General features: G+C 44.6%; 1 protein-coding gene across 1 annotated transcript; it reads left to right on the forward strand.

Annotated features, from left to right (window-relative positions):
* Nucleotides 1-3,227: 3,227 nt before the first annotated feature.
* Nucleotides 3,228-25,788, forward strand: LOC120541179 (erythropoietin receptor-like). The gene is made up of 8 exons (XM_039772572.1): nt 3,228-3,430; nt 13,256-13,385; nt 13,761-13,927; nt 15,952-16,106; nt 20,601-20,754; nt 22,303-22,390; nt 22,671-22,758; nt 24,214-25,788. The coding sequence occupies exons 1-8, from the start codon at nt 3,325-3,327 to the stop codon at nt 24,958-24,960; spliced, it is 1,635 nt and encodes a 544-aa protein (XP_039628506.1). The 5' UTR covers nt 3,228-3,324; the 3' UTR covers nt 24,961-25,788.
* The last annotated feature ends 758 nt before the right edge of the window (nt 25,789-26,546 follow it).

Genomic DNA, 26,546 nt, shown 5'->3' on the forward strand with positions numbered 1-26,546 from the left:
TACTTTCAAATTATTACATTTTACTCTTTTTTTTACTCTGGTTAATTACGCGCTGTAATGTAAAATAATTAGCTCTATTACGCATATGTAACAATTCCCATGAGAATAACAATCTGTTTAAATTGTATAACCGATTCCCCACACGCGAGCGGCTGAACCGCAAAGAGGCTGGCGTGTGGCGCAGGCCCGGGCAGTTGGCGAGGGAAGCGAGGAGGGGGCAGAGCCCCCCATGCACCAAAAATGAATTACACACATACAAGTTTAATGTAAGACGATACGCCTTCGGGCAGGATTTCGAAGTGAGCACAAGTGGTGCACACCTAATATAAAAAGGGCGGCTGGTGCAAAAGCTCAGGTGCAGAAGTCGGCAGACCAGTAACTTGTGCTCATCGCTGTGAAGGCTCGTCAAGCACAGCCCTCTGTTCTGGCGGAGAGAGTGCACTCGGGTCTGTGGCTTCTGTTACGAACATCTGCATTCGTGCCGAGGGGATTATGATGCACAGCAAGTGAAAAACTTGGATTGCGTTGTTTTTGAGATGAAGCTTTTATTATTGCACACTGCGTAAATACGCCGAGAAGTCTCAACGAGTTCTGTCAGCACTGAGCTTCTCAGATGTCACAGTAAGTCATAAAGTTGTGCCGAGTCTCATTTTCTTTCTTTTTTTTTATTAATTCTTGATTTATTCTGAACTACCAGCAGTGGAAATAAAATCAAGACATCGTTCTAATGCCGAGTTACGTGTTTTTGTGAAAATAATGATTGAGATCAAAATGGAAGTGCATTGGGGTAGATGCTCTGCTTCCCGGCGCCAGGGACGTGATCAGGATTTTCAGCTGCCCGTGTGGAGCTGGCATGTTCTGACCCCGAGTCTTCTACAAGCACGCCAGGTATTTTAAAACATCATGAGAATGAATGCTGGCTTAGCTGCCAGGCTAATGCCCCAAACCCAGCGCTGCTGAGATGTTCTTCGGCTCTTCTTTTACCAGACCTGTAATTTCGGGCTGCACAACAGTACGTCGATTAGGACCACCATCTCAGAGGCCCCTGTTTTGGCCCTTCTGTGTTTGGAGTCTGCAGGCACTTCCCTCAAGTCTTCATCAGGCTCTTTCTTGTGTTAGTGTGTGTGTGGTCTGTGATTGACTGGAATCTCATCCAGAGGTGGTCTCCACATTACAAGCACAAGCGGGAGAAGCTCAGTGCCCCACTTAAACACAGAACAGAAAATGCAGGCCAATAGAAGAGATGACAACTGGAACATCTGGCCACACATTTGAATCCTCCCAGCCAGAGAGCGCCATGTTTCTCACCTGATCGTCTCGTTAGTTAAGCGGGTGCTTTCCGATTCAGGGGCCGTCCTCTCAGCATCAGGACAAAATAAAAGTAACACAAATAATAATGAACTGTTACTCACCCTCCTGCCCTGGCACTTGGTGCCACTGCTCTACTCCAAAGCTGCTTTCCTACCCACAGAAAGGCAAGCTGAGATTCTGGGCACCTCTGAATCGATGGAAGGGAAGACTCTGTCATCAGATAAGGTGGCCCAGCAAAGACTCTGCTGTTGAATGCCCAAGAAAGGGTGGGCATCCAGTGGACACCAGGACTTTGAAGGTGTCTGAATATGACTTTTTTAAAACTGACCAGAGGTTTATTTTCTGCATTGATGCTGCTGACTGAGTTTTTTTGTTTTCTTAATAATAATAATGAATGTTACTTATATAGCGCCTTTCCCCTGCTCAAGGCTTCTCCTCCATTGTCAACTGGCCATTTTTACTTAATGGCCACTTAATTAAAGATATTGTGAGGTTCCGTTAATCTCAGTTCGTTTCTACCCACTTTGTTTCCTGCCTGTGTCTTTGTGTGTCTACAGGGCTGCATGGAAACAGCAAGTCGTTTGTAAAGTTTAGAATTCAATTTACTTGAGTATTTGTTCCAGCGTTCTGAGCCTGCACTCGGTGAAAAACACACTGAAATGAATGAAGATGTGAAGCCAAGAGTTGTGGGTCCCCAAGTGCTTCCTTGCCCATGACAAATCCCCCAGTAATGTACCCGGGACTTTGTGGAATCTGTGCCCTGAACAATTTGGGCGTCAATTATAAAAAGTAGATGTAGCATACTGTATATATTTACATGGAAGGAACTGTGCCATAGCTTTGTATTTGCATGGCACATGTGTTTCCTTGGAAAGCACAATATAAAACCAGAAGGTTGCCAGTTCAATGCCGATGCCCAACTCAGTGTGTGCCCAAGAGAGAATCATTTGGCCGGCCATGTCATTCCTGTTTTCAGATCACTACTTTGTCTTCCTGTAGCTGTAAGAATTACGTTCAAATCCTTGATGCTTGCCTACAGGGTACTCAGTGGGTCTACGGTGGCACCGGTGCGGCCCTCTGCCCCTCCTCACCCACTCTGGGCTGCTGATGAACTGCACCTGGTGATGTCACCTCTGCCTGGCATCAAATCGCAATCCTGACTCTTCTCATGGCCGTAGCTCCAAGTCGGTGGCTTGTGCCGTCCATTCCCTCAAAGCGTTTAAGCTGAGCTCGACGACTCTCTTGTTCTGTGAACTTCTATCTAATTGATAATGGCATTGATTGGTCTTTGTTAAAAGGAGGAGGAACTCACTGGCATTTTGCTTTGAGCTCTTCACCTGCGATACTCAATTTTGTCACCTTGTTCTCAAACTCCCCCCGGACTCCATTATGTTGGCCTCTTTTGTAAACTGCACTGCAATCCACATGTGCTCGGGACACGAAGCCCCAAGACTTGTGCTGGAATTGTCCACTTTTATACTGTGGGCTGTAACTGAAGACCCCCCTAACTGTACTTCTTACTTCACTCTACTCTTGGACTGGACCCCTGGGCCTGGGCTTGGTGGTCCCAGAGCACAGGGATATTCGAACTAGCCGCTCATGGTTAAAAACTTAAATCATAACGAAAGACACTTTGTCAAAGTAAGTGCGACAATAAGTGTTGCTTTTAGCACCTGTTGTGTCCGGCTCCGTCCCCGCAAGAAACACCGAGCGGGCCCCCAACTCAGCGCAGGCGCGCGCACACACACAGAGAAACCCCCACCCTCCCTCTTACCGGTCCCATTCTGCGCGTTCACTTTGTAAACAGAAGCCGTTGCTCGCTCGCGCGCATCACTTACGCGTGCCCTGTCCGCGCCTCTCCCGCTCGAGCGCCACGCCCCTTTTCTCGCTTGGCGCGCGTTTCCCTCAGCGACTCAGGAGCGCGCGCGCCACTCCGTCCTCTGCACAGTGGCCTCTAACCTCCCGAGCGATGCCGCACGCGACCCCGCGCTCTTCTCTGACACCTCAACGACGATGATTAACGGGGTCCTCTGGTTCCTCGTGGCGTGGAGTTCAGTGTGCCTCCCCTGGGATACCCAAGCTCTTGAACTGAACTACAACGATGCCCTGGAGAGCAAAGGTAGGCAATGCGCCTTGCTGGCGGGGTCTGCATGAGCGTGTGACGGGAGATAGTTCGTGCTTAACGGATTAAAAAACCTTGCAAAGCCCACCTTTACAGACCACCACGTTCATTTCAAATAAAATAAGCAAACAAAAAGAAGAAATTGCATCATTAAGAAAGAGCGAGGCGACTGGAGTCCCATAATTAAAAAAAAAACGGCATTGCTGGACTTCGTGGCCAGCTTTCGTTTTTTTTTCGCAGTAAACGCTAAGAAAAAATGTCATAATAAGAAACGACACCGTTCAGTTAGGAGTAATATGGACGCCCATCAGTTTTCTTTACTTTCCCAATTCAAGTTTACGTGCGCTAAACGGGATCCGCAACTGGACGGGTCGCCGTTAGCCACACGGCGCCATGCCGGGCCAGCCTGGAGTCGCTCGTTAACGCAGCACGCGGCTCCCGGTGCTGGTGAAGAAGGGAGAATAAAGAGAACCCACCAACCCAGTAATCGGGCCAGGGTTTGGACTCGCACCCTGTGGGGATGAGCGGCAGGAGCTCTGCTAACGACTGCTGCACCCATTCGTGGCCGGGCAATTGGATTTCGTGTTTTTACCAGGAGACACAAAGGTCCACAGGGTGAAGTTGTTGGGCAGGTGCAGTGTGGATAAATGAAAAATAAAGATTCCAGTTTTTCAAGCCACTTGTTCCAGTACAAGTTTCTAGGTCTTGTCCATTAATCATAAATGATCAATGCACAAACACTGTTTACCCCATAAAAGCAATTTACTGCTGACAGGTCATGATCTGTAAAAGCAAACGCAAGCTTGTCATTGGACTTAAACTCGGAAGACGGTCCAGACAGCCCAAAAGAACTCGTAAATCCCCCTGTTCACAAAATGCTTGCAATATACTGCATCAAGGCTACTCGGTAAGGAAAATACTTCCAACCTTAAATGTTAAATATTCACTTAAACAGCTTCAGTTGAAAAATGTATCTTTTTTAAATTACCAACATCTATTTAATTATTCCAGTCGTAATTTTAAACATTTTGTCACAAGTGCTATAACTACTGTTTCTCTTCCCAGTCCAATCACTTCCTACATGGAATTTGAACAACCATCCATCCCAAAGCCATTTTCAAAGCCACTTATCCTGAGCAGAATTGCTGGGAAGCTAGAGCCAGTCGTAGCAAGCACTGGGCACAGGGCAGGAACAACCCCTGGACAGGATGCCAGTCCACCGTGGAGTGGACACAGTCACAGACTACGGCCAGTCAAGGTCACCTCACCTGCAAGTCTTTGAACATGCAGGCTCCACAGAGGGAGCACTTGGGACATGAACCATGGTCTCCTTGTTGGGAGGTGGCAGTTTGACCAGACCCTCTTTAACTGGAGTTTTTATTCTAAAGACTTGTGGTGACTAAAAACTGGTGCTGGATGAGTGAGCCTTGTCCTGAACTTGCACTCCATCCAGGGTTTGTTTCCTGCCTTCTGTCTGATGACACCCCACAAAATTGACCTCGTTCAAGTCTACACATAATCTCCATTGACTTGTGGGGGGCATTATAAAACCAGGCGTAGTAGCAGCCTTTTAAGCAATTCTGTGTACCCTCAGGTTTGAGTACACTTGGATGGGGTAAGATGTGAATCACATGTACTGCGAACGCCTGAAAACAAATGCCTTGTTAATGCTGCTGGCTTTCCTAAGAAGTTGAAATTGACCCCATAGGTCAGGTGGCAAACCTAGTCTGGCGAGGGGTGGCATTGTGGTTTAGTGACTTGTGCAGAGAGGAGTTTGAACATTCTGCCAGTGTGTGCGTGGGTTCTTTTCCGTAATCTTGATTTCATTCCACCTCCCAAAAAGGTGCCCACAACTTACTGGCGACTGTATGGGTGTGTTTTGGGGTCAGTCCCAAGATGTATGGGATCTTTGGCCAAGTTTGGATCTTGCTTTGACCCTGATGTGGCTAGAATGTTAAGAGTGGTGTTCCACAGGGTTCAGTGCTGGGCCGCTGCTGTTTTTAATATCTATAAATGATTTAGATAAGAATATAAGTAACAAGCTGGTTAAGTTTGCAGATGATACCAACATAGGTGGATTAGCAGATCATTTGGAATCTGTCATATCATCACAGAAGGACTTGGACAGCAGACAGGCTTGGGCAGATTTGTGGCAGATGAAATTTAATGTCAGTAAATGTAAAGAATTACATGAAGGAAGTAAAAAGGTTAGGTTTGAATACACAATGGACGGTCAGGAAATCGAGTGTCCACCTTATGAGAAGATTTAGGAGTCGTAGTGGACTCTAAGCTATCGACTTCCCGACAGTGTTCAGAAGCCATTAAGAAGGCTAACAGAATGTCAGGTTATATAGCGCCTTGACGTGTGGAGTACAAGTCATAGGAGGGTCTGCTTAATCTTTATAACACACTGGTGAGGCCTCATCTGGAGTCCTGGGTGCAGTTTGGGTCTCCAGGCCACAAAAAGGACATAACAGCACAAGAGAAGGTACAGAGAAGAGCAACAGGGCTGATTCAGGGCTACAGGGGATGAGTGATGAGGGAAGATTAAAAGAGCTGAGTCTTAAGAAGATGAAGAGGAGACCTGAGTGAAGTGTTTAAAATGATGAAGGGACTTAGTCCAGTGGATTGAGACGGTGACTTTAAAATGAGTTCATCGAGAACACGGGGACACAGTTGGAAACTTTTGAAGGGGAAATTTCACACAGACATTAGGAAGTTTTTCTTTACACAAAGAATGATAGACACTTGGAGTAAGAGATCAAGTAGTGTGGTGGACAGTCAGAATTGGCTCCCACTCCCTGTGACCTAGTATTGTAAAAAATATATTGTAGATGTCATTAATGGATCGGAACCTATCGATTACTCTTATGTTTCTCCAGGTGTACCAGACACTCAGGTTGATGAGGACAGAAGTGGGACATTTTTTTTTTTTTTATAAGAACCTTACTTTTACAAACTACAGTTGTATGTGCCAATTTAGTATTTCTTCATTTCAGTGTGTAACTTTGTGTTTTTACATCCTCATCCTTCATTCCCCTTTGCATTATTAACCTGCACCTGAACTCTTTACAAAGAATGAGCCAATCAAGAAAAAGGGAACCTGTGGGCCGATTCATGGAGCTGTGTGACCATCTTACAGTGCAGAATAAGATCAATGTGACCTTATACACTATAATACAATACAATACAATACATTATATTGTATTGTAATATTGTAGAATATTACATTGTATATGCTGTATATATATTATGTATAAATATTGTATCCATATAGTGCAATAACACAATCACTGTGAAATGATGTGCAATAACCATCCATTTTCCAACCCGCTGAATCCGAACACAGAGTCATGGGGGTCTGCTGGAGCCAATCCCAGCTAACACAGGGCACAAGGCAGGAAACAATCCCGGGCAGGGCGCCAACCCACTGCAGGACACACACAAACACACCAAAGGGACAATTTAGGATCACCAATTCACCTGACCTGCATGTCTCTGGACTGTGGGAGGAAACCCAGGCAGACACGGGGAGAACATGCAAACTCCACGCAGGGAGGACCCGGGAAGCGAACCCAGATGGGTCTCCTAACTGCCAGGCAGAAGTGCTACCCACAGCGCCACCGTGCCATATTCATATTATATTTCACCTACTGCCTGGCTTACATTTCTACTATATATATCTTTTGTATTTACTGTTTGTACTGTGCTGCCTTGTGCTGTCTTACCTACTTTCTGTGTAAGAAGTGAAATGTTTGTAATGTCTGGAGGTTGTCTTGTGTGCGCTTGGCTTGTCCTTTATGTCTGCATGTTGAGCCTGGAGAAACGCAATTTCGTTCCGTTGTGCTGTCGTATGGTATGAATGACAATAAAGTTCACTTACTTACTTACCTTCAGCAATTAGAAGTTTAATGGGAAAGCGGAGCTCAACAAAAACTGAAACCACGTATCCTACATTTAAATCGGCCCTCTTCTCTATTTTATTGTATATTTTCACATTATGAGGTTATTTTTTGGCTTTTTTTTTTCTTCCTAACCCACAAGATCAAATGAATTCTCGTTTGGAGCTGCTGAAGTTGAATGAAGCACCTGCTGTGTTCAGCTCGCTCTCTTGTCTCTTGACTTAATCACAAAATTGTTTGTGGCAGATTCATGTTGAATAATAAATCAATCAGAGAAGTTTAAGATACATAACTAGTGCTATATTATATATATATATATATATATTATTTAGGTATAGGTGACACATTAGTGTAACAGACTGGCATGAAAACCTGAAGCAAGTGTGATGGCCCCTGTTGTAAAATAAGGCCAGCCCTGTGTTTAAACTCAAAGCAGAGCACATTGAAGGAGACCAGTGTGCACTTCAAATATAACATTTGCTACACAGAACGCTATCTTATGTCAGCCCACCACAGGGCATATTCACGCAACACTGAGCAAGTTCACCGTTGCTAAGCATTCTGGGAGAGTCTTTAGAGAGCGTGACGTCCACAATGAATGAAACCTTCGTTAAGAAATGAACGAGGGCCCAGGGCGCTGTAAGGTCACGCTCCTACCTACCTACCTACCATGGAGATGAAATTTTCATATAATCTTAAATATATACCAGAAAAAGTGCCATCTTCAAATTGGAAAAGGAACGTTTTTAATAAATCTTACAGAATGAATAATTATCTTGCCCCATCCTTTCTAACTTGCACGCCTTTTGATTATATTAGGGAGGTGCAGTGGTTAGGGTGGCCGCCTCAGAGATACAGTATGATGGGTTTAAAAACTGTGCCCTGTTTTGGAGCCCATGTAGAGTTGGCAATTAGCCTGAAATGGACATTTGGGAGATGTGAGGAAAAACCTGCAGCTCCACGGAGAACGTATGGACTTCATGTGGGAAACAACCAGGGCACAATTCTGTTAATCGGCCCTCACGGGCATCTTTCACCAGACGTCCTCCTCTGAGAATGTGTTGGTATAAACGTATCATTCTACCCTTCAAGATTGTGCCCTGGTTGTTTCCCACACAAAGTCCATACGTTCTCCGTGGAGCTGCAGGTTTTTCCTCACTTCTCCTAAATGTCCATTTCAGGCTGATTGTCAGCTCTACATGAACCCCCAATATGAGGGCATCACTGGAGCCCAGGATGGGTTGTCTAGTCGGGGGTTCGTGAGATGTGTAGCTCTTGAGTTTGTGGATTAAACCCATATGAACGTATGGAGGGCATTCAGAGTCCACCCGGAGACCACCTCACGTGGTATTGAGACAAAGTCAGCGTGCTTCAATTTCAGAAGATCGCGTTGTTTATTAGAAAGTGAGCATCATGCTGCTTGGCGCCTATCAGTGGAAAAACGCATTTTGTTGTTTGGACTCAAAGATGAATCCCTGCTTTTCTTTGAACGTCTCGTTTGTGTTTACTTCTTCCATGGCGAGTTATTCCCTGCCGCTTAGGAGTTGCCACAGTCTGCCACAGTCACAGGTCTTGCGATGCCCCCTTTTTAAAGTTGCCAGATCGATGCCCTCCTGGCACTCAAGGCTTCCCGTGGTTGGTCTCTCATGGAGCTGGGATTGCGGCTTAGTGTCACACGTCCTCTTTTATACCTTTGGGTTTTGCCCGAGGTTGGCCTTGGCATCCTCTTGTCATCCACTTTCTTCAGTTGTCAGTGCCCACGTCCCTTCAGTCCCTCAGCGCTGCTTCATCTCGTCTCTGTTGATCGGCCCTCATGAACGTCTTTCAGCAGGCCTTCTGCTCTGGTAGGATACTGTAATACTGATAACGCAGTAATGGAGATACAGTAGGTTTTTTTTTTGAACGTTCATAAGTAATGTGAGGCGTACGTTTTACAGTTTAGTTTGTTTCTCCCAACTGTCCTGACCAAGACCCCCATGACTGTCCCGCTTATCTCGTAAACGCAGACCTCCTTGCTGCCTCTGTGATGTCACAGGACGGCTCTGCTCTTACACTGATGTGCGGCTCGTGCTTTTGGACACGGCCCTGTGTGTGTGTGTGTGTGTGTGGAGGAGTTCAAGTAAACACTCGCTCTTCATTCTTTATGCTGCTCCTACACAGGCGATGTGAGTGAAAGAGGGGATTCACTCGGCACAAGCTCGTCTGCCATTGTCCAGGTCACACGCCTAGTTAGAGTCAATAAGAGCACAAAACCAAACACACACACACACACACACACACACACACACACACACAGTACGGTAGACGTTTACAGGAAACACAGAGAAGGCCTCGCACAGCAGACAACGGGACGTGACCGACTGCAGGCCTTCTTTAGACTGTCCATGGTGTCCTGGCCCCGTGTGTGTTATCAATCACTGGTGTGAAGAGGCTCTGCCATTTTCACCGGTTCTGCATTTGCCAACCCCTCAGGTTGACCCTTTTGTTCCGAGTTAAGCCCTCAGCTCTCCCGTCTTCCCGTCACTCTGATGTTCTTGCAGGTCTCATTATTTTGGCTATGATGTGTTGGGCCGAGTTGCCCTAAATGCCCCAGAGAAGGTTTCCCTCATTACCGCCCATTTGAAGGTGCAGACCTCGTTGTACCGACCACAACACGCACACTCACACTCATCTTCAATGTTACTGCTTTGTTTTTAGAGCTTTTCACGTCTTCTGTTCTCGCAGGCCTTAATCTGCACTTGAGATATCAGCCTTAATGTTTATGAGATAAGAGACTGGACCCTCGTTTCTTTAAAGTGCGGAGAGATTTTGTGATAAAAGGCGCTTATTGATTTAGTGCTCTGATCGCTAAGTTGGTCGGTCAGTCGGTTGGTCGTTTCTACAGCCTGCAATGGTAACAATGGCTTGGCTGTGATACGGGGGGTTAAGCACAATACTCACAGGTTTACAGTTCATGAATCCTGTAAAGTAAAGAAAAACGATGCTGTAGCAGAGGAAACAAAACTCCCACTTTGTGGATCAATCAGTGAGACATAGCCATTGGAGCCCGAAGGCAGTAGGAGCGAGTATCGGATATTCTTTAAGTCAAAAAGAGACAAAACATACAAAGTCAAGGGCCTTAAAACTCTGACAGGACACAAACAAAAGCTTTTTTTATTTTAAGAGGGTCCTCCCTGCGTGTTCTCCCCATGTCTGCCTGGCTTTCCTCCCACAGTCCAAAGACATGCAGGTTAGGGGCACTGGCCATCCTAAATGGTCTCTGGTGTGTGCTGGATGTGTGTGTGCCCTGCAGTGGGCTGGCGCCCTGCCCGGGGTTTGTTTCCTGCCTTGTGCCCTGTGCTGACTGGGATTGGCTCCAGCAGACCCCTGTGTTAGGATATAGCGGGTTGGACACTGACTGACTGAGTAAAACTATAATGCATTAGTAGAGTGTTTTATCAAAATGTGACAGTATTATAGTAATAATAATATATTTTATTTAATCTTAACACTCAAGGTCGCCTTACAATGAAATTAAGCAATACTAATAAAATTAAAATGAAAAGATCGATACATCAAAAAGCAGTAAGTAGCAAACAAACAAAGATAACAGGCAGTAACAGTGAAACATTCACAATTGGTATGCCAGTTTGAAAAGATGTGTTATCAAATCGAGTTGACGAATATGAGAGGGAAGAGAATTCCCGAGTTGAGGAGCACCAGGAGAGGACGCTGGAGCCCCCATAGCACAGAGTCTGACGTGTGGCACAGAAAGTCGAGCTGCAGATGAGGGTCTGAGGGAGCGAGAGGGGAGAGTCAGTCTGGAGGAGATCAGTGAGGTTGTGGGGACCTCGAAATGTTAAGAGTGGCATTTGGTATCGTATTCGGTAGTTAACAGGGAGCCAGTGACGCTGAGAGAGAATCGGTGTGATGTGTTCAGTGGATTTAGAACAGCAGGTTATTATCCTGGCAGCAGAATTTCAGATAAGTTGTAAGCGATGGATACGTTTCTAATAATAATAATAATAATAAGTTTTATTTATGTACCCGGTGCTCCGGTTTCCTCCCACAGTCCAGAGACATGCAGGTTAGGTGCATTGGCGATTCTAAATTGTCCCTAGTATGTGCTTGGTGTGTGTGTGTGCCCTTCGGTAGGCTGGCACCCTGCCCAGCGCCCTGTGCTGGCTGGGATTGGCTCCAGCAGACCCCCGTGACCCTGTGTTGGACACTGACTGACTGACTTTATTAAAATCAAAGAGCATCCCATACAAGCAGGTCAAGTCGACCCCCCATCCATGAGAAAGAGAGCCAGGCCAGCGGAGTAAAACTGTAAACTAGTAAAAATAAGCAATAAGAAAAATGAATACACAAATACAAATAAATAGAATAAAAAAAAAAGAGGGGAGAGAATCCACTTCCTCAAATTAACGGGCAATTCTAAAATGTGATTGAGTAGATCCTGCCAGGTTTTGAAACAGTTTTGTACAGATCTTTTATTCTTTGTATTTATTATTCAGCTGTCTATGTCACTCATAAATTACTTTTAAAATTCTGTCACTCCTGATTACTTTTCTCAAAGTCACTTAAAGGGAATGAGCAGATGAAACACACCAACAATAAAGTGAATTCTCGTTCAACTGTCTTAGAAGATTTGACAGAAATGTGAGCCAAACACTTCTAGGACTTCCCTGTAGAAAAGAATATAAATAATGTAAATAAAAGTCAATTTGGCCTCCAGTGTAAAAGCCACTTACCAGGACACAGCGCACACCACTTGACGCTCATTCTTCTTAGTCGTCTTGTTAGCACAGAGCAGACGTTTGTTGTGCACTTACTGTAGACCCCGGGTGTCCAACTCCAGTCCTGGAGGGTTTTCATTCTAACCATCTTCTTCATCAGTGACCTTGTCTGGCTGCTAATTCACTTCTTTTGCCTTCGTTTTAATTCACTTGACTCAGACCCCTTAGTTGTTTCGTTTTCCTTAATTAGCAGCCAAACAATAAGGAGACCCAAAATGATTTGCCACCTGACCAGCTCACCTGCGGCCATCACACATTATCTGAAAATAAAGAAAGGTGAAGGCCTCAGTAAGGCTGATCTGCTCAGGTCACCAAAACATCTAGAAAAAAGAAAAATCAGCAGTTTTAGAAATGTGGCAGAATGAGAGCAACAACAAGTCATGATATTCAATAACGAGTTTAATTAACAGGGAGAATCGGCTTCTCATTAAGAAAGTGATTGGAGTTTGAAGCCCCAGTTTAGCTGGTCGCCTGTCGGCTCGTTTCACGTCTTATTTCTGTTTGGCTGCCATTTAATGAAAAAACAAATCAATTCAGAGGACTGAATCCTTAAAAAACGGGCTATTAAAATGAAGGGAAAAGAAGTGAATTAGCAGTGAAAACTGGAAACTGATTAGGAACAGGGTGAGAATGAAAACCTGCAGCCGCTGCGGCCCTCCAGGCCCGGAGTTCGAGACCCCTGTGTATGTATCAAGTGACATGAAGCGACTCCGTGAGAACCCTAAATCCAAAGACGACTGTTTCATTGATGTTAGGTAGAATGCCCAGAGGGGACTGGGTGGTCCCGTGGCCTCTGAACCCCTGCAGATTTGATTTTTTTTTTTTTCTGTCCACCCTGGCCATCAGACCTTACTCCTTTTCTATGTTAACTAATGTTGTCTTATTTTAATTTCTTATTTTGTCTTTTATCTTTCTATTCTTTATTATGTAAAGCACTTTGAGCTACTTTTTGTATGAAAATGTGCTATACAGTATAAATAAATGTTGTATAAGAGCGGCAGCCCCTCGTGTTTAGCATCAGAAGCGAGTCCCACGGATCATTTTCATTGTACTCGGCCCCTTGCTTTGTAAACTCACACCATTATAATATTCCTCGCCTCTCCTAATGCTCTTTGATCTTTGCTGCTCTTTCTCTCTCCTAGCTGCAGTATTGCTGGCTGTGGAACCAGAAGACCCCAAGTGCTTCACAGAGGACCTGAAACACCTCATCTGCTTCTGGGATGAAAGTTCTCCATTCAGTGCAGACAGCTACTCCTTCTATTATAAATACGAGTGAGTAACGGCGCTCGTCTGTTTCAATGGCGCCGCTTCATTGACTTGTTAAACACTAAGCAGCGTTTACTCTTTGACTGCATTTTATTATAATTTACATATTCTTCATAAAAGTCTCTGCATGACACGTGCGGATGTTGATCAGTCAGTCGGTCTTTTCTGGTAGAATTCCAAGCTAAAGTGCTCTTCACGTGCAGATGAACAGACAGGACTGTCCACTTAAGTGACTTCCTCAGGTTTACACACCCAGCTGAAGAGGCACGATAAACGTCTCCTGAACGATTTCAATTTACGAAATGCACGGGCACTTGTGGGTATCGTGAAAAGCAGTTGTATAGACTTTAGTAAAAAAAACAAAACAAATTCTCTTTACAGAAATGAAGATGCTTGTACATGCAACCTGACTCTTCATCGTCTTGCCAACAACAAGACGCGCTACCTCTGCTTCATTTATAATGTTTTCTCCTTCACCCTGATGGATATTGTGGTGAACAGAAGCAACGCAGAACAACGCAGAAGACAAATTTACGTCGATCAAGTTGGTAAGATCTGCAGATTACCTTCAGTAGTCGTAGACACACTTCAGTGACAGTTCGTGTTGACTCTTCAGATTGCCTCCTGACTTTCTATAGAATCCAATACTTTAGAACAAATCAGCCGAGTGTCTTGTAGTTCTGTTATCTAAACGCGCGCATTCATCAAGTGAACACGTCCTCCACTTTACTGAGATTAAGATTAAGTGTACAGATAAGCGGATGTCATTTGAGCCTCTGATTAAAGGACACTGAGGAAGACCCTAAATCAGGGCTCCTCCATCATAGTCCTGGGGGGCCGCAGTGGCTGCAGGTTTTTGCTCCGACCCAATGGCCTAATAAGAAGCCCTTATTGCTCAAGTAACACTTCTGCTTCACTTCAGTGGTCTCGCTCATTAACTGCTTATTTTAGTCTTATTTAGTCAGATTTTAAGGGCTGCTAATAATCAATAACATCCATCCATTATCCAACCTGCTATATCCTAACTACAGGGTCAGGGGGTCTGCTGGAGTCAACCGAGGCCAACACGGGGTGCCAGCCCACCACAGTAGCAATAACACGCAGACGACAAAAGAGAGCAGCATTTCTCCATTCAGCTTGCTACCATTGACACCCGTGTGTATTTATCGTGCTTTAATGAAATACTTGGAAGGAAAGTGAAGGACTGAGAATGACTCCTCCATTTTAGGCTTCAAATCATTTGGAGGACATCATTAGAAAGGGGAAGAAAATCGAGGATACGAGAATGAGCTGACATGGCAGAGTTAAAGGACAAACAAGCCATGAAATGAAATTATTGGCAAAAATCGCTTTCTAGTTAAGCAGTCGAGTGAAAATAAAAACCTGCTGCCACTGCGGCCATCCAGGACTGGGCCCGAGGACCCCTGAACTAAATAAAGTGAACTAGTAAAAACACACAGAAGATCACGGGGGGGTGGCACGGTGGCGCTGCTGCCTTGTAGTAAGGAGACCCATCTGGGCTCGCTTCCCGGGTCCTCCCTGCGTGGAGTTTGCATGTTCTCCCCGTGTCTGCGTGGGTTTCCTCCCACAGTCCAAAGACAAGCAGGTCAGGTGCATTGGGGATCCTAAATTGTCCCTTTGGTGTGTTTGTGTGTGCCCTGTGGTGGGCTGGCACCCTGCCCGGGGTTTGTTCCCTGCCTTGCGCCCCATGTTGGCTGGGACTGGCTCCAGCAGACCCTCATGACCCTGTGTTCGGATTCAACAGGCTGGACAACGGATGGATGGATGGATGGATAGAAGATCAGAGGGGTCTACAGTGTGTCCCTGGTGTGTGTGTGTGTGTGTGTTTACAAGATGTTTCTGCAGGCCACAATCCAAATCCTACTATTAGATGAATTTTTTACTGAACTGAAATTTAGTGGGGCTACAACAGCTTTTTAATTTGCAGTCGCTATTGTATTAAAAAGAGTTTCAGCGGCTAGCGACATTTCGAAATCTGAATAGCTCTGCTTACAGATATGTCGTCTGTTTCTTTCATTTCTTATGTTAGGTGGACAGGATTGGCGAGTCTGTCGGGCTGAATGACTCGTTTCTAACATCCTAATGAAAAGAAAAGGGAGAGAGCGGCTCTTGTTGAGGAAGCGGGCGCCACTCGTTTTTAAGATTAGGGACCCTGGTGTACCTGGCCTTAACCCCCACAAACCTGTAGTAGGGGTAGGCCAGTCTAAGACAAACAACAAGAAGGAGATGGCGGCCACTTTCTGAAGAGACTTCCTTAATCTAGAATTATAAAATACCAAACACATCTGTTGGCTTTGTTAGAAACACCGATATATTTTATACAATGTCACCCCGGAGGAGACGGTCGCACGTTAACCGCCTTCACCTTCACAACAATCTGCAGTCGCCATCCACAACACTGAGAGCGCGGCAGCCCTTGGTAAACACACACAGTGGTGGTCCGCAGGTGGGGGGCTTTACAGTCGACTAATTCTGCCACGGTATGTCTTTGGCCCGTGTTAATCTTTGAAGTGTACTTGAACTTTTTAACTTTTTTGTTTTTTTGGCACAGTGCTTCTTGATCCCCCGACCAACGTGACCGTTATTCAGACAGGAAAAGCGGGGCAGCTCTACGTGAAATGGCTTCAGAAAGCGGACTTTATTCACTCAGATGTTTACCTCAAGTATGAAGTCAGTTACGCTCCTTTGGGGTCTGACCAGCGAAAGGTAACATCATCTGTTAGATTTTGGATGCACCGTATTAAAATGTTTTTGCCTTTCCCTGGATTTTTACATTTATTATCATCACTGAAGAGTTTTAAAAAAGGAACTGCAAACAGGCTATTGAATCATGTGGCCTTCCTTTGATTAAATGTGCGCACCGTACGAGAAGTAAAGGAAGTCGGCCTCCCTGTTACTGACTGACTCAATGTGGCGCAGGTGGCTTGTAGCGCTGGGGTGTTGTACCCTGTTAGCCGCCAAGGACGTCGAGAGACGTCAAGCACAACGAGCCCTTTGACTGGCCAACTACAAAGATCTGCAGGCGAGATGTACGCGAGTCGCCTCCAAAGCCTTCATATTGTAATCTTTCTAGTTCGCCAGTCAAAGGGGTCCTTTTGCTTGACTCCTCTCTATAAACCAGTGGCTGAAACCTTCAGACTTCTTGCAAACAAACAAACACTCATTAGACGTTAAAACTAAAGTATGAAATGGCGTTTTTAGAAGACACGCACGTCCCAAACACATCTACAGAATTACAGTAGCATTCACTGTGGAACATTTTAAATGAAATAAGATTTGGTTGAACTTCTTTTAAATGCACTTTTTTGCAGATAAAACATATTTTTGTCAATAAAGCAGAGATTAAGGGCTCATTTATACTTCACGCTCAGAACGCGTACGCGTCCGCATCATGGCTGCCACGCGTTCCCAGCGTTCATTTCACGCGTCCTCTGAGCAGGTCCTCAGAAATTAACGCGACGCGTGCGCGAGTTGCAGTACCAGCAAAAAGTCGGGGGGCGCAGTGTGCTAAAAGTCGGAACGTGACGTCAGAGTCTCTGTTTACTATCTACATGTGACAGCAAGCCTCTATGGAGATCCTTCGGGGATCGATGTGCGCGCTTTGCTGTTTGATGAATGGTTCAAAGTGTCGAAGCAAAATGCCGACATACAGATGCATTCGTGGTGCTTTTATATTCAAGCGTCGCATATTCCCGATCGTAATGACACGATACATTTTAAAAGTCTCACATACCATCTTTTGTGCCGTCTATTTTTTATTTTTGTACTTTACCTGCTGTCAGGTACAAGAAGCTCGTAGCGATGAAAACTGGGATGACGTTTACGACGGTCTGCTTTATTAATAATATAAACTACGAGGTTAAAGTGGACATTTCGAGATTAAAGCCGAAATTTCCACTTTAATCACAAAATACACGTTTTCACCGTGTCTTTTATTTTTTTCTCAGTGGCTCAAATACAGCGCTATACATTATGTTGCCGATGTGAAGTTGCAAAAAAAAAGACGGCACTGACACTTTTAAAATGTATCGTGTCATTACGATCGGGAATATGCGACGCTTGAATATAAAAGCACCACGAATGCATTTGTATGTCGGCATTTTGCTTCACCACATCGAAGCATCCATCCCGTAGGATCGGCATAGAGGCTTTCTGTCACATGTAGATAGTTCCCGAATGTAATGACACAACACATTTTAAAAGTCTCACATACCATCTTTTGTGTCGTCTTTTTTAATTTTTTTATTTTTGCAACTTAACAACAGCAACATAATGTATAGCGTTATATTTGACGCGGTGAAAACGTGTATTTTGTGATTAAAGTGGAAATTTCGGCTTTAATCCCGAATTGTCCACTTTAACCTCGTAGTTTACTTTATCATTAAAGCAGACCGTCGTAAACGTCATCCCAGTTTTAATCGCTACGAGCTTCTTGGACCTGACAGCTGCGGCAAGCAGCAAAAGATCACCACACAGAACAAATTAAATGTATGATATTCCAACTCTCTGCACATTTAGAATCTTTAGATTCATACTTGATATCACTTTCATGATGAAATGCATTAAAGTGTGTATGTTACATTTTACGTATAATTTCATTTAAATAATGAATACTGTTAATAATTACACACATGGGGGTGACACGGTGGCAGAGCAATAGCACTGCTGTCTCGCAGAGAGTTACGTTGCTGGTATTTCCTGCTTGTATTCCACACTGTGCTTCGGTTTCCTTTCAAAGATAAGCAGATTTGGGGATTTGGTGCCGCTAAAATGACGCTAGTGTATGCGAGTGCTTGTATTCACCTTGCGATGAGCAGAGACCTCGTCCAGGGACTGTTTCTCAGTCGTGCCCAATGCTTGTTGGAATGGGCACATCCCTGGGTTGATGGATTTAATCAATAAACATCCTTTTCACAGATATTGCGGTAAGGTGTTATCGGAATTTAATAGGTGTTTTAGGCAATTCACAACACAGAGAAGCCAAACATGTTCTCACCGTGACAATATCTCACACTGCCACCTGGTGGACTCCTCCAGCTTTACGTTAAGTACGCGCGCAAGTATAAACACTTCAACGCTTGCGTAGCAGGAGCGTCCGCTGCAGCATGCGTCGCGTCGCGTGAAGTATAAATGAGCCCTAAGAGGTGACATAATAAAACAAATGGTGACAATTAAATCGGAGGTGCCTGTTAAGTGACTTTAAATGGCTTTGCACAAACAATAGTTAGGAGTTATGGAGCAGAACGTAAGGAATGTGTGCATCTCAGGTGGACGAAGTTCTGGAAAAGTGACTTCAATGGAGATTGGCAGGCTGTTCTTGGTTGGACAGCCCTCCTTACATTTGTCTGATCTTTGTAATTAACGAACACTAAACCCTGTTCTTACCCAGCGCTCAGTGGCAGGTCAGCGTAACACAACAGAACAATCTTCAGCCCATTTAAACTGCCAGGGTGGTGGAGGAGCGGCACCGCAGCCTCTCCAGTCGCACGGAGCCAACCCTGGACGGGACAACGAAGCTGCACAAGGTCCACTCGCACCCACACCCAAAACTCACATCAGTGTGGCGCCAGTGTAAAACTGCCAGTTAAACAGAGTGCCCGTCGAAAACTCGCAGACGCACTGGAAGAATGTGGAGACGCCAGACGGCAGCCTCACATGGGATTTGTGTATCCGGGACAGCAAATGCACGTGGGAACTCCTCTGAAGTGAAGTGAACTGAACCGGCGCCCAAGAATGAAGAGCTGGCACACGGCCTCCCTGTGAAGTTAAGGCACACACAACTTCCTGTCGGCCCAAACTGAGTCGATGTTTCCGTGAGAGTCAAATTAGGGAAAAATGCACAGAAAAGAAGTAGCAAGAATATCCAGAAAACACAGGAGAATAAAATTCACTTCCTCCGACCGACAGCCTCAACTGCCAGAAACGCGACCCTTATCAGGGCGTCTGCCCGCCGTGACTAATGACAAATCAGCTGACGAGGCAGCAGGCGCTTTCTTCCTTTCCTACTCTACTCCATGTTTTAGTTTCTCGTCCGGCTAACAGGGCACTGAGCTCTTCAGCTGCTCGTCTTGTTTTGTGTTTAGCTCTTGTGCTCCAAGCCTTTTGTCTTTTTGTGATTTTTTTTAATTTTTTTTTATATGCCAGGCGTGTAGACAAGTTTTTGATAACTAGCCAAAGAAGAAAAAAACAAACTGATTTTTATACATAAAGAAATGACCTATTAAATAAAGAAACGTATCCTCCAACAGGAGACGTCAGTAATCAGGCAGGAGAAACGCCGTTCATGGCATCTTTTAGTTACTCCTCAGCAAAGCGCCTTGCAGGGAGCGAGCGTTCATCAAAAACAGTCCGTTACAGCCTGGCGAGAGCGAGCAGAGCTGCTGGATTTACACGCAGTGTCAGTCCGGCGTACGTTTCACTCTGCTTGGTTTACAGTACAAGTCTGTTATATTACACTAGCTGTGCTGTAAAAAGCCGGGGGTCCTGCAAACTGTTGAAATCATCAGAAAAAAACTCAAACGTAGAGATGTCAGGTAATTGAAAGGAACAACTGTGAACGTCTCTCTCCTAAGAGGATTCGTTTTGCCGATGTGCTCACATCGCTTGTGCCTTAGCGTCAGGAGGAGATGCAAAAGGGACACCGTTGTGCCGATGTTAGCAGCTAAGCGACTTTGTCTTTCTTTTTGCGGACGTGCTGGCCTCGCTTGTGTTATTAGCGGCTAAGTGAGTTTTCCGTTTCCTCGGAGGTGAAGCCCTCACCCCTCACCGCGACCTAACAAGTGTCCATTCTGGTTGTTTAGAGGACATCTGCCGATTTCGCAGTCTCCTCTTAGTCACCCTTCAGGTCACTTTGGATATTCCATCACCCCTTCTTCTGGTAGCTTCTTTATTTACTTGCCTATCTCAGTATTTTTCCTAAATCAATTCCTATATTTCAGTGTTCATTTTGTTGCTCACTTGACCGTTATTTGGTTTCCTGGTGTGACTGAACAGGTTTCATTAACCCTTCATGCTATTTCTTTAAGATCAATGCTGTGTTACCCTAAAATTATTCTTCCACAGTTGGCCTTGGACCTGGCAGGGCGTTTTCGTCTGCTTTCTCAGGGCCTGTTGCTTTAAACAAATAAATGAGTGCTTAGTGCACAAACTGTGACCTTTCAGTGTTTAAAATGACTATAATTTTTATTATTATTATTACAGACGGTGATAGTCAATGAGAATAAATACTGTGTCCTGAATAACCTCAAGCCGTGGACACGTTATGCGATTCTCATCAGGTCCAAACTGGACTCGCAGTCCTTTAATGGCTCCTGGAGTGCCTGGTCCAGAGAGGTCTCTTTAGAAACTCCGTCAGGTGAGAACCTTCGACTATTTTGCTTGATAATTGCATTTAAAAGGCTGCATGCGGTCTGTAAGGTCGTCTTTCTGTATCTGCTACGTTCTTATTCCAAAGCCCTCACTACTGATCAGAAGCTTTGTCCTTTTTGAGAGCGGTGCTGACTGTAATGCTCCGAGTTAAGGAAGACATTTCAAGTCTACAGCAGTTAGTCAAAGACGACACACTTATGAACTCCACAGTTAGTCCTGTAGCAGAACAACAAGAGGGGCATTCGGTGAAATTATCTTCTGCTGTATTGAGTAAAGCCGAACTGGAGGAATGCAGTAACGTCAAGTGTCCATATTTGAAACGCCTCCTGTCATTTGCCAGAGCTTTCCCTAGATGATGTGTGGTATCATCCATCCATTATCCAACTAACTACAGGGTCTGCAGGAGCCAATCCCAGCCAACACAGAGCGCAAGGCAGGGTGCCAGCCCACCGCAGGGCACACACACACTAAGGACAATTTAGGATTGTCAACGCACCTCACCTGCATGTCTTTGGACTGTGGGACCCACGCAGACACGGGGAGGACATGCAAACTCCACGCAGGGAAGTGAACCCAGATGGGTCTCCTAACTGCGAGGCAGCAGCGCTGCCCACTGCGCCACCTGTGTGGTATCAGTCACTTCATAATAAGATCTTCATTAGCACACAATATGGAGAAACTGATAGCTGCTCAGTGAACTTTACACACGGATAATAATAAAAAAAATAAAACGCCTTTAAATCGAACAAGAAGGCCGTCAGCACACCGTTTGGTTTGCCAGTCTTTACGAGCAGGTTACGCTAATGGGAGGAGGATATAAAAAGCAGCACGATTTTCAGTGGCACTCTGATTGAACTGAAATGTAGTGAATAATCTATTTTAATTACCGCGCACACATTCACACCCTCGCCGACGTGTTCAGTGCAGGCCGTGGTGTGTTAAAGCAGACCTCGTTATTATTCAGTAATTTGCTGCCCTAAAAGGATTCCTGAAAGACGAATAAATACGATTTGTACAACAAAAGGATCGTGCCACGTGTGTGTTATGCTGTGAAAGCGTCGCGTGTCGTACATCAAGACATCATCATCATCATCATCATCATCAAACTAAACAGCAGGTCACGTTTAAAACCTCTGATGAGAAACGTGAAGCTATAAAGAGGGCCGTTTCTGGCTTTGAGGAACAAACTACTTGTTTTAGTCAAATCATTGGAACCAAAAATAAAGCCACCGAACGTAGTTATACAGAACATTGACAAAACCTTCTTTTCACGAGTGATTTTGTGTATTTTAAAATGCTGACTGAGCAATAAGTTTATCCTTTTGAAGGCCATTGTAACCAAACCAGTTCTGACACCACATACGATGTAACATTATGTGGGCACGCAGAGTAACAGTGTAACACGCGACACCACGGACAGGTTGACGACCGATGCACCAGAGCGCTAGGCTGCTGATTGATTGCTTTTACTAATTCTTATTTTTTTTTAAACTGAAACATCTTAATGTTCGTCTCTCCTGTTTTTGGCCTTTAGATGTCGATCCATTAATCCTGTCACTGAGTTTGATTTTGTTGCTCATCCTGCTTGTCCTGTTCATCACCACTTTCCTGTCACATCGAAGGTACGTTAAGGACTGAACTCTAATCCTTCACTTTTTATTTCTAAAGAAAATGCATTTTAATTTTTTAAAGCTGTTTTACTTCTATTAATACCTGTTAAAATAAAAAACAACTCTCTAACTAATGTGACTTAGTACGACTAACGAGCAGCCAGTTATTTTCTCATTTATAGAACCTTTCTACAATTAAAATGTGGTTCAAGGGGGTATTCTTAAAACAAACAGAATGTCAACGCCACACTCGGTCGTGTTCTCCTTCTGTAATCAGTGTTTTCTTTTCAAGGTTTTTGTTGAAGAAAATGTGGCCTCTGATTCCCACTCCAGAAAACAAGTTTGCAGGGCTGTTCACCGTTTATAAAGGCAACTTTCAGGTACGCAGACACAGTAAGCCATGCAAGACGGGGCCCTTTACGCATGGACTACCGGTTTACATTGGCATCACTGGGCTCTTTCATACTGCAGATCATCTTGGCACCTCGGTCGTGTATCTACAACACGGAATCTTAAAGCTACTTAGCAAATTTGGTTTTTAGCCAAGCAATATAATTTTAATTTCAACTCACATCTCTATGGTCACTTATCCTTTACGGACTATCAAGATGACGTGTCCCAGCTGTCTTGCTTTAACATCACATGCTATAATTTGTGACATGTACGCGTATGTACAGCGCCTGTGTGAAGACGGACGCCCAGCTAAGCAGGCACCATAAGCACCAGTCTGTGTTCATCATAAAGCTGCTGCTTTTAGAATTCTGAAATAAAATAACAACCACAGTGGACAGATGGGCAAGATTTCCTGTGATCCATGGGACATTTCATTGATTTTTCTCACAAAAAACCAAATAGGTAGAGAGTTATTCTGCTGCACAGCGAGAGCAGACACAAGCTCCTTAGCCAAATGCCAGGTTTCATTAACAGGCAGAAATGTCTTCTAATTAAGAAATAGGGATGGATGGATGGATAGATAGATAATATCTAATCCTACCAACTACACTAAAATATATATCTATCTTGTGCAATGTAATTTTGTGATCCTGCTGACTATACTGAAATGAATATCTCTCTCTTATATAGTGCCTTTCTAAGTATCTAATCCTGCAACTAGACTAGAATGCCTGTCTATCTAATTTTGTGATCCTGCCGACTATACTAAAATGAATATCTCTCTATCTATTATATAGTGCCTTTCTATCTATCTATCTAATAGATAGATATTCATTTCAGTATAGTCGGCAGGATCACAAAATTACACTACACAAGATAGATAGATAGATATTTATCTTGTGCAATGTAATTTTGTGGTCCTGCCGACTATACTGAAATGAATATCTCTCTTATATAGTGCCTTTCTATGTATCTAATCCTGCCAACTACACTAAAATATCTATCTGTCTTAGTGTAGTTGGCAGGATTAGATCGCTCGATACTCACTCCACATTACATCTGTCTATCTTATCCTTGTGTTTTGCTGATGAAGTAATAAATTATTAAAATACACAAAACAGTACAACTGTTTGGGGAAAGCAGGGAGAGGAAATTGATAAAAATAAACGATAGTACTAAGTGGATGTGAACGTTGTAGCTGTATATCATAAACAGGTGTGACAGGGCATGAGATGTATCACACTTGTATGGTCAAAAAGTCTCAAGTGTAAGAGCAACTCGTTTTGTGCCGATGCTGTAAATAAAACGTAAAGTTTGCTAGAGAAAAATCTAGAAGGACAGAGCAAGTACAGTATATCATCTTGTGTAGACACACTCACTATTTGGTAAATATTTCTTGTTCTGTGTAACATATTTTTCTTATATATTTTTTTTCGTACCAGGAATGGCTTGGGCAAAGCAATGCCTACCTGTGGTGGAGTCCAACGTTCCTCTACTTTGAAGATGTGGCAGTATCGTTGGAGGTTCTCTCCGAGATCAAGCCCATCCTGCTACCCACCAGCAAACCAGTACCAGCCAAACCCTCCAAAAATGAACAGTACTTCCTAAGCAGTAAAGAAGAAGACAAAGAGCAGGGCAGCCACATATTGTCCTTTACAGAAGGCCAAGTAGCCATGAATGAGTTAAAAGACCATCAAGAGGACGTAAGGACAGCGCCTTGGCCGTTCATTCAGTCCAATGGAATGTTTCTGCTCGAGAGTGGAGACCAAGCCCCACTGGAGTCCAAAGATGTCTATGTGACCCTAAACCAAAGCATTCCTCTCGGCCACTCCTTTGTAAACAGTGCTAGCCAGCTGGATAACCCCAGGAGCCAAGATGTTCTTGAGGAAGAACGTCCTCTCCAGACTCTCTTCTCTACGGCTTCTTGCGAGGGGTCGGATAAAGACTCGGCAGTGCAGAGCAGACACAGCCATTCAGTGGACCGGGTATCTTCAGGATCGAGCTTTGACTATGCCATATACGATCCAAGTGGCGATCGTCTGTACCCCAGAACCTGGCCTACAAAGAATCCAGACTATAATTACATGACAATGGCAGATTCTGGTGTATCAGTTGACTACAGCCCCATGGATTTTTGCTCTACTGGTGTGATTCGTGAGCCCAGCCACTGTGTGTATTCCAACATCTGACAAATGTGCCAACACATGTAGAATGGAAATGCCAGCCGTGAAACTGGCTAGGAAGGCATTGATGGGTCTCACAATTGTTAACAAGTCCTTGTGGAATACGAAGCAGAAGTAGAGATGGCAGTAATTTTACGCACGTCCACAAGCCAGCATGGTGTGTCAATCATTCTGCATCATTTTTTTTTCCCCACGTCTTCCTTGTCAAGACTGACTTAAAAATATATGCCAGCTGCATTTGCCATGTTTAACGGGTACTGCCAAGGAAAGCAAGCGAAGAGAAATCCTGCTGCAGTTCGGTCATTTCAAGTGGGCCAGCTTGCAGTCACGAATGTCAGACGTTTCTTACCAAAAGGCAATTCTGAGCAAACCAAAGGACAGCGTTCAACTGTGACAGGCAGGCAGCTAACTGTCGTCGGCAGAAACCAAGCTGCACGGAGTCACCGCTTCTGAAGTCGTGTAGGACGTCCATGAACTCCGTCCAACGCTTCACCATAATGGGAGACGGCACTGGTGTGCATTTTATAAACGAGGAGACCTGATAACACCAAGACACATGGAAGGTTTGTGCAAAAAAAACTCAACTGTCGACCATTCCAAAGTTCAAACAAACTTCACTTCACATCCAGCGGGAGGGAGAAAGAAAACGAGTGTCCTACCAAGAAATGACACCAAGTTGAATTTTCTTGCAGGCCCGTGGTGTCCCGTGCAGGGCCTGAGCTCCTTCACGTAGGCTTCAGAGGACGCGGCCATTTAGCTGGGCTTCCAAATCAGAAAAGGACAAAAAAACAACAACAAACCAACCTTCTGGTGGCTTCACGACACATGAGACAAGAGTTTCAATTTGAGTTCTGCGGAGGTTTGTGTTCTCGTCTCCTCGGGCGCAGCTCAAACCAAGCAGCACCAACAGGCAGCTCAACAGGGTCCTCGTGGTTTGTATTTTTCAGCGGTTTGCCTCTTGTATATACTCTCTTTCTTTAAACTGAGCGTTAGTGGTTATTCTCTTAGAAGATCATTTCAAGGTATAATCCGACCTGAACTGTGATTTTTATAGAAGACATTTTATGTAAAGAACAGTATGCCCCTCTCGTTTGTCAACTTTATTTTTTTTGGTGCTCACATTTCTATACGCTTTGTCAAACTAAACTACATATAAATTCAGCATCCTCTTATGAAATAATTATTACTGTAATACCATCTGCTTTACACATCAATCATTACAGCGGCAGTCGGCAGACATTATTTTACCAGAGCCGCTTATCACAAGCCACATCAATAGCCATTAACTAATAAAGTGGGAAAATCCACGGGTGTCGGCTTCACCAGGCACAGAGACGCTCATTCACAGCTGGAACACCCAGACGTGGCCAAACCCCCGTGTTCAGACACGCGTGGCATGTTGGCTTAGGCACACAATGCCCACCGTGATGCATTCTACTGGCTCACTGGCACCAGGTCCGCGTTTTTCTGTCGTTTCCTTGAGGCGCCCTGTGAACGGCCCCTTGTCCTGTGTGACCCGAGTCGGCGTCCGTCAGTCTGTCTGTAACAAAGTTAATCAGATATCACCCCCCCACACACACACACCTATTTCT

This window comes from Polypterus senegalus, chromosome 12 (genome assembly GCF_016835505.1).
Source record: "Polypterus senegalus isolate Bchr_013 chromosome 12, ASM1683550v1, whole genome shotgun sequence".
In the NCBI taxonomy this organism is placed as follows: domain Eukaryota; kingdom Metazoa; phylum Chordata; class Cladistia; order Polypteriformes; family Polypteridae; genus Polypterus; species Polypterus senegalus.